At 36.4% G+C, this 8,987-nt stretch overlaps 1 protein-coding gene across 3 annotated transcripts in view; it reads left to right on the top strand.

Moving 5' to 3' along the window:
* mcph1 (microcephalin 1) overlaps positions 1–8,040 on the top strand; it is a 34,226-nt gene extending 26,186 nt beyond the window's left edge. For all 3 annotated transcript variants that reach the window (XM_032553835.1, XM_032553836.1, XM_032553837.1), the window contains exons 14-15: positions 7,210–7,447; positions 7,534–8,040. In XM_032553835.1, coding sequence (XP_032409726.1) covers positions 7,210–7,447; positions 7,534–7,586 — 291 coding nt within the window. In that variant the 3' untranslated portion in view covers positions 7,587–8,040. The remainder of the gene's footprint in view (positions 1–7,209; positions 7,448–7,533) is intronic.
* The last annotated feature ends 947 nt before the right edge of the window (positions 8,041–8,987 follow it).

Below are 8,987 nucleotides of genomic sequence, written 5' to 3'. Positions count from 1 at the left end.
AATATGTAGCAATTTGTGAAATGCGTTTTAGTTGCTGCTGCCGCTGCGACCTGAAGTAATCATTTGGTGAATTCTGACAAAAATGTAATTTGCTATATCTCCCCCATCTTTGTGAAAATGTAAGTGGTCTTCGCATCATAGGAGAACGGTGAAGAAGTGACTATTTTAATATCTGAAAAAGTTGTTCCCTTTTCTCTTAGCATAGAAACAATGTGTTGGGAAGTTTCTAACTTTAATTTGATATTTGTGAAAATTTTTCGAAAAGGCTTTACAACTAAGTGGTCTTAATTGTTTCAGATACGCTCCAAAATGATCTTTTCAGTAAATTAAATGCAGCATTACAAGACTGCTTCCCAGAAATATGTCATGGTAGGTTACTTTAGTACCTATTGGAAAGGCTATCATGAAAGATGCTTACGAATAGTCTTCTACAACATTTTCCATAGCCCAAACATTTTTCAAGAAGAAAACAGCTTAATGCATAATTTCCTCTGTACTGTGTATGATGTATACAAATATTAGTTCAATTTAACCACCTTTCAGTGTCAACTACAGCATAAATCATTCTTTGACAGGAAAGCCTCGGACTGGCTCTCTGCAGAATTGTAGGAAGTGAGCTGATGTAACCCTGACTGTATGAGGGAATTGCAACATATTTAAGGGGCATTACTAAAGAGGAAGGACTTGTCGTCATTTTAAGAACACCAACTTTGTTCAGGTGTTCTGGCTGAGTCACTGTCATGGGACGTTCATTTGCACCACTTTTTTGTATCAGTTTGCTTTATGGTTTTTGACGGCACATGGGAGGCAGGGAACAGGAACAGTTATTCATTTTAACAGCATTACCTCAAGGGGCCATCCATTCACTGAATTTATCACTGGGCCACATCCTATGCATACCACATGCCAGACTGTTTCCTCATGCTGTGAGCACAGGGAACATCTGCTGAACTGTCAAGCAAACACTGCATTTCACTACATGGGCAATGTCGAGATCAATTCATCCTTGCATGGTTACAAGGCAGCGCAGGCTGTCTGCCTGCTGACTCGCTGTGCCCACCAAGATTAATGTTACTGTAATATATGGCAGCAGACATATCGACTGGTCTGCTGAGGGAAGGATGTGGAGTTTTCAATGTGAAAAAGAGGTCTGTTAATTTTAGGAGCCCAAAGGAAATATTGATATGTTGCAGTAAAATTTGTTAAGATACCATTTCTATAACAGTAACAATCATGCAATGAAATTGAGTTTCTATGAGTTCTTCAGCTCATTGTTTACCATCAGGAGTGAGTTGTCATTTCATCCCTGGTTATTTTTTCCATTTGTTACTTTTACTTCTTTCCAAAAACAAATGGCATGGCACATTTTGTACTCACCATGCATCAGTTCGTTCCCAGCAGGGGGGTGGCATTTATACCCCTATTCACAGTGGTATTTTTGTTTTCAGTATTCTACTATGTCAGCAGTAAGGGAACAATACCATATGACTGCCAATAGATACTATTTACCAGCAGGAGGCAATTAGGAACCTTCAGCTCTTCAATTTTTTCATACAGTTTTACCTCTGTAATCCATGTGCTTCTTCAGCCTTTCAAATATCAAAAACATATAGCTTTTTCAGTGCCTGATAGCCATTATTTTTTAGACGTTTAATACTTAAAAAAAAAAGTACTTTGTTAAAACTATTTCTTTCTGAAGAGAGGAACGGATCAGGATTTCAAATGAGTAAACATGTTGTTCTCTTCAAAAGCTTTTAGCTAGAAACATTATTCATACTTTTAACTATACCAGAAAATATAGTTACCACCAAATAGTTGCCCTTAAAAGACACCGTTTAAACATCATAGTTTTAATTAAATAAAGCTTTTCTTTCCTCAAGCTGATGACATTACTAATTGTACTGCTAAGCTGAACTCCTGCTTTCCACAACAAGTTCTTCCTCGTTCATACCTCTAAATACATATTTACAATTTATACATATAATGTACTTAATCTCACTTTTTGGATTAATAAAATAATTCTGTTTGATTGGATTAAAATGCAGGAAAATGCCATTTTTGTCATAGTGTGACATATAAATAAGTGTCTTGAGAACTACATGCTTCAGAATAGGAAAATGATATCCTCTTCTTTATGGAACCCCATTTAAAAAACAGATCAGGTTTACAAAAAGGACACAAAGAATCATTAGCTTTTAACTTACTGCTGTGTCCTCGCTTCTGACAGCAAGACCATAAAACCTACATATCTGCATTCCTCAAAGCCTTGTACAACCAGTTGAATCAAAATCTTTGTGGTAGGGCAGACATGGTTCTAAGGGGTTCTGCATCATTTAATCTCCTTTAAATAATTTGAATGCATTCAGCTTGTAACATTCACACAGCACAGAAAATTTTACTCTTTTCTCGTTTTGGTTTGATATCAGATCGTGGCATTTTTTATAAGATGCCTAAAAGGGGACCAGAACCAAAATAAATGGAAATGGAGATTAATACAAATTCTCAGACAATACAACATGATTGAAATCAATTAAATATGAACTATTTTTATGAAAAATTATCTCCAGAATTTATAAAAAATAATAAACTGTGTTAAAATATTACTATATCATGGCGAATTATTTGATGTACAAATGAAAGTAGAAAGGAATGAAATGGAGGTATGAATTGGTGAAAGGGTGAAATTGATTACTGACCTGCTTCCATTTTTTAAGTGGAGACCACATACAAAATCTAAATACTCAAATCTCAGAGCTATTTGAATTTAATAAGATCAATCTTTTTAGCAAACATTCAATATTACACCATATTTCCTATGATGTGGTTCTGATCTCCAACAGATTTAAACTGAAACAACCAAGTAACCTACATGCTATTTACTGGAGTTGTAACAGCAATCAATTACAAGAAACTAAGAGTAGTTTGTAGAAAATTACTTTGACATTTTGGTTGTGAAAGCAAGTACCAAGAAAGTTGTGAAATGTTCCGTGGTCAGCTTTAAATATTTCACAGCAAATGACCCCTCTTTTTGTATCCAAAACCAAGAAGAAAAAGGCAAATAAATGATCTGCAGCTGTTTGAATCATTCATTGCCAGCTGAAAAATAATGCACCATAAACCCATCTTAGGCTAACAACTCAGCAGCAAACAGGAAAAGGATACTTAAGGCCATTACTTGGTGAAAACAGGGAATCATTTAGCCACCATCAAAAAAAAAGCAGAGCTAATAGGGAGTCAATATTATTGGATGTGGTTTGACTGAGAGTGAAAAACACGCCACATGAATAATATTACATAATCATTTCCCTCTATGATTGCTCAACCTAAAAAGTTGCAATGGTTTGCTAACGAGGTTATTGATAATTTGTAAAGCAACAATTTAAATGCTGCCTCTGCTACATTCACTAGCCAAAATATTAAAGGGTTCATTCTTTTTCATCTGTCCTAAACTGATTAAACTGTCACTTTGTGACAGCATAATCACATATTCTGCTTCTCCCACTTAGTTCTACCATATCTTACTAATCACTCTTGCTGTAATTAAATACACTCACTGAAAGTAGGGATGTGGGTAGCAGACCCGTTGGGTTTGATGTGGGGCCACTATGAATATGGATTGTTTTGGTTTATCCCACGGTTACTTGGTCAGACGAGAATCTGTTGAGTCTTTTAGACTGATCAAAGCCTTGAGGTCTTTGTTGGCATTTCTGTGGCTTGATTGGCCTCATTGTCCTGCTGTGGGGAGACCACCATCGTCAGGGAGTGCCGTTGCCATGGGGGGCTGGTGGCACAGGTCAAAGTGGCATCCACATGAATACAAACACCCAGGATTTTCCTTCTGTCACTGCATTGCAATGCATTCACTTATTTTAAATGCCTTGGCTGATTGGTGTATAATCTTATATTAAATATGCCAGCGCTACTGTTGGTTCTTTTTCAATATAATTAGGAACTTTAGTGCATGACAAACGAAGTGGCATTTTAACATTCAGCTGAATTTACAAGTGAATTTTTAATGCAACTGGAAGCCAGTTATAAAATGAAATTTATGTAAATCTAAACTGCCTTTGAATACAGCAAAGCAAGTAAATGTCACTGAGAGTTTGCTGAAATGGTGTGTTTGATTAAATTATTAGTGAACAACTTTCAAGCTTTGATGGTCATTCATAGAAAAAGAAGACAATGTTCCTGTAAAGGTTAAAGCCCTTTTTAATTTCAGGCCAGCATCTTTGTTGGAAACATTATAAAACAATTGCTGTCTATTGGGTGTTGGCCTTTACTCATTATATATATACACAAGATATGTTTTTCCTCCGGTTTTAAGTGATATTTAATTGCACTCTCATTCTTTCTACCCTAAAACGCCTCGGTAACCCCCAATTTCTTGACATGAGGTAAAACTAACATCAGAACTCTATAACTTTCTTTCCAGGTGTTTGACTTAGAATGGTGTAAGATTGTCCCCTTCAGTTTGTTAACCGACCCTTGTTGAATATGGAGCATGCCTTACTTAGAACCAAGCTTGTCACTCAGCAAGTCTGAAAACAAACAGACCCTCAAAGAGCTCCTGTTTAGTCTGGCAGGACCCGGCTGAGCTGTCATTTAGAACAGGGTCGCAGAAATAGCTCAAATGGATTAATTAGTGTTAAAAACTTAAAACTTTCATAGATTGTAAAGAAGTTAAGATTCATGATTTGCATACAAAGGTATTTTTCTAATCGCTATGACTGCGGTGTTTTGGTGCTGACTTTTCATTAAGCTGTAAGTTTGCCTGTAACATCATGGATGAACTGTTTTACAGTGCGGGAGGGTTTCAAAGCTTGAAACGCCTTTTGGTGTAGCTCCAGCAGCCACCTTCAGGCCAGCGGGAGTACTGCAGCATTAAAATAGCTCAAAGGAGGCTGCCCTATCTTAGAAATCTGTTTAAGGTCAGAGTGGGAAATGTATTCATATAAATTGCCGCTCAAGATTTGAATACAGGTTTTAATTGAAGTAACTGTACGTATTTGTGGCTGTACAAATATATTTTACACCAATATAACGTAAGTAAACAGAAGGCTATTGGTGTTCTAGTAACTTTTTCAAAAGTTGATGATGATCTTTAATTAAAAGAACATACCTGCATTACTTGGAAAAAGTGCAGGTCACATTTTAAAGTGGCCCAAACATATTTGGCCTTATTTAAAAAAGCAGTTGCCTGCCAGTTTAACATCATGACTTAACACTGAATAATAAAACTCTTTTGGAAATTTGAATTCAGTTCAAACAGCTACACTAAACCCTAATTACTCTGTGGCCTGTAGGATAAAAAAAACATTGAACAAAAATGGTGTCCGGAGGGGTTCCAATTTGAAAATCACTGTTGACCAGAAACCAGAAAGCTGTTTTCAGATTAACCATAAAATATCTTGATTATCCCCAGGATCTTTGGGAAAATATTCTGTGGACTGGTGAGACAAGAAACAAGGCCTTATGGTAGATGGGAATACTATTATGTTACGCATAAAATTGTTAAAGAAAAACTTCCTTACTCACATAAACTAAGATTATCTTTGTCTGATAATAGGATTTGTTTGATGATCTGGAGATTGTACGTAAAAGCACAAGAAATCTTCAGACACCAAATACCTTTTCACAGCATTATTGCCCAGTCATGCTCATGAAATTAAAGATGAGTATCATCCTTTTCTGAAAGGTTGGGTATTGAGCAGCGTGTGCTGTAAATTAGTTTTCTTATGACCCCAGCAATTATGGATACAGTAGATTGTTTTCTCTTTGCTGTACTTCCCTTGGCAGCCTCATTCTGATTTTGTTGGAGTAATACAGTTCAGCATAAATCATGATCATAGACGCTTTACACTGAAAACATTTTCATACCCCACAGTCTGTAAACCACAGTGAGAAATAACTGATGATTTGATTAACTAAATCATTTTTATGTAACACAGAATATGACTTGGGTTGGGGTTATTAAAAAGGTTTATCTCTCTCAGTTTCACACTCCCGGGACTGTGTTGCTGGCTGACGATTTACAGGAGCCCTGAAGTATAACTGAGCCATTAAAGTTGTCAGTAACACCCGTGTGTTTCTCCTGTCACATCACAAAATAAGTGTTTCAGCCCTGATGTTTGTTAGTGTTTTATGTCTCAGTTTCTATAATAATAAAATGAAACCATGCTTTCAGACATGTTTGTAAATATATAAAACATATAAGCATCACAGTTACACAGGTATTCACACACTTTGATTTGACGTCTGAAATTGAGCTCAGGTGCTCTGATTTCCTCTGATCATCCTTGAGATGCTTCTGCAATTTAACTGGAGTCCAGCTATTGTAGATCAAGTATGTTGCACATGGTTTTGAATGGAGCACAATTTTTGACAGAGCAGAGCAGAAACCAGGCAACAACGTCAGAACGGCTACCTCTGGACCTCCGACGCTGAATTGTGTTGAGGTACAAGTTTGTCAAAGAATACAAAAGATGTTGGCAGCACTCATTGCCATGTTGAGTGCTGCCAACATTCCTTCCTTGTATGTTTCAGCAATTACAACAAAAAAAAAAAATTAAACATTATTCTTATGTTATTCAACATTGGCTCCTTCTTCAAGGAAAACTGGACATTTAATGAGTCTTGGCTTGAGAGCAGGGTGTTTTGTAGTTGGCTAAAATCTGTTTTTTGTAGCTGTTATGCAATGGTTTGTTATGTAGGCATTGGAGTTTAGTAAAGTAGGTGTAAAAAGGCTTGAATCACATGCCGCCAGTTTAGGGTACAGTCATATTTATCTTTTTAAAGTTCAGAAGTAAATTAAATATAAGCTTTTAAATAGGTTTAAAAGTTTATTTTTCTTTGGTAATGTTGATCTTAATTGTTATTCATAAAGGTATTAAAATCTTCCTGAAATTTGCAGAAGCCCTGTTTTCCTAATTTTGGTAGAAAATTCTTACATTTACAAAAACAAAACAAAAAAACTCCATCAAGGTTCTTGATAACTATTGATGGGTGTGGACAAGAAAACTTATGTTCAAAGTGTCTTTGTGCTCATTTCAGAACCTATGATCAGTGTGTCTGGTTAGGATAGAGTTAAGAAGGACATTTAATAGCACAGTGTCACCACCAACACAAAGTTGTGCATCATCTGCATATCTGGAAATTGGTCATTTAATCACCAGGTGGAGTTCAGAGTTCAACTGCCTGTTTCTCCCGCAGATCTGTCGTCTCCAGAGGCACCTGTCTGCAGGAGAGCACCAGCAGGACCTCTTCCAAGACCAGCCACCCATGTTTGTGTCTAAGCTCTCCCAGCCACCCACTCAGGGCCTGGTGGAGCTGATCGAGCTGTGTGGAGGCACAGCCTGCAAAACGGTTCGGCAGGCAGGTATCTGCATAGGGAAGTACAGTGGCAGGAGGCCAGAGGGAAGCAGGATCCTGTCAGAGCAGTGGGTTCTGGGTAAGACAGTCCTCTAATGTCTGTGATAAAAGCTAAATTACTGTTTCAGGGTGTTAATGTGTTTCTTTTGTTTTGTTCTTTTTCAGATAGCATAACCAATCTGAAGATCCTACCTTATGACAACTATGACTTGGAATAATGGGGACTAATTGTTTGGGGTTTTGTTTAGTATTATTAATTCTTTTGAGCGCCTGCTGTGACTGATCACACAACAGGCGCCAGCAAACCCCTGCTGTTCTTCTCTATTCTCTGTTAATTTCGTGGTTTCTAAGTGTCTTCATATAGTTCATATAAATCCAATCAAATATATTGCTTTTCAAAAGCTTTAAGCTTGCTATGGAAAACGTTTACTACTCAGTAGCATCAGTTCTGCTCTTGTTTATGTTACTGTGAAGCCTGACAAACTGCCTTTGCAACTGTATGTTGGTCCCTTGCCATTTACATGTTTACATTAAGTAGAAACCACTACAGGCTGTTTGGATATTAGATAATGTGACTTTAGAAAGACTTGCTTAGCCAGTTCATAAGAAAATTCTTTATCCTGATAAAAATGTGTTGTGATGTTATTTTTAATAAATACGTTTTTAAATGTGTTACTTGGGTTTTATTTTCAATAAAAAAGGTTTTCAGTCAGAATCATCGGTTATTGGTATGGTTCTCATCGGTTATTGGCATGGTTTTGATTTTGTTGACCTTGTTTATTCTTTTGACAGAAAAATTATTGCTTTAGATGACTTTGAGTTTTAGATGGGATTTTAAACAAGAGATGACCAATTTGTGTGCTTCACAGAAAGCACAGAAAACCCTGAATATGTGACAAGAGTTCATGTATTGTCAGCTAAGATAGAATCGTCCTACACATTGGATCAATGTGCATGTTTATCAAGGCAGGATTCAATGTTTATTTGACTCAGACACTGAGACTTTTTATCTGAATGTGCTGTCTCTTAAGGTCTTATGATAAAGCGATGCGGTCAACTTAACTTTTACTTTACAGATAGAGAACTTGTCTGTAAATGAAAACATGCTCTGATTGCTATAAACTTCTTTTCACGAGAAATACCACCAAATTCAAATGACAGAAAATTAAGAAATCTGTTTTTTTTGTTTCCAATCATTTCTTAAGTATTTACTCGCCTTTTGACATTTTATGTTACTTTTGAATAGTTTAATTCTCCATATAACCCGCTACACCTCTTATTTGTGCTCACTTTACTTGAAGTCCAAATAAGACTCCAGATAATAAATCTCTTATGTACAAAAATGTAATATTTTATAGAGCTTTAAAGTACATTTGTTCTGAGGTGAATATCCCTCTGATTTAGCCAGTCTGAGCAAGAATAAGGTTAAGTTGCAGCCAGGACCTGTATTATTAAATCAGATGTGCCCTTACGGTAAGCAATATTACCATTTAATAACCTCTTCAAAGTAGACGTCTATAATTCCTCTAAGAACACATCAAAGCTTTTTAGCTTTACAAATGAAAGCATTTTTCTTAGCTTTAGCTTAATTTCTATTGATATGTTAGTTGTAGGGTCCT

This window comes from Xiphophorus hellerii, chromosome 22, assembly GCF_003331165.1.
Source record: "Xiphophorus hellerii strain 12219 chromosome 22, Xiphophorus_hellerii-4.1, whole genome shotgun sequence".
Classification (NCBI taxonomy): Eukaryota; Metazoa; Chordata; class Actinopteri; order Cyprinodontiformes; family Poeciliidae; genus Xiphophorus; species Xiphophorus hellerii.
This window is presented reverse-complemented; position numbering and strand designations above follow the sequence as displayed.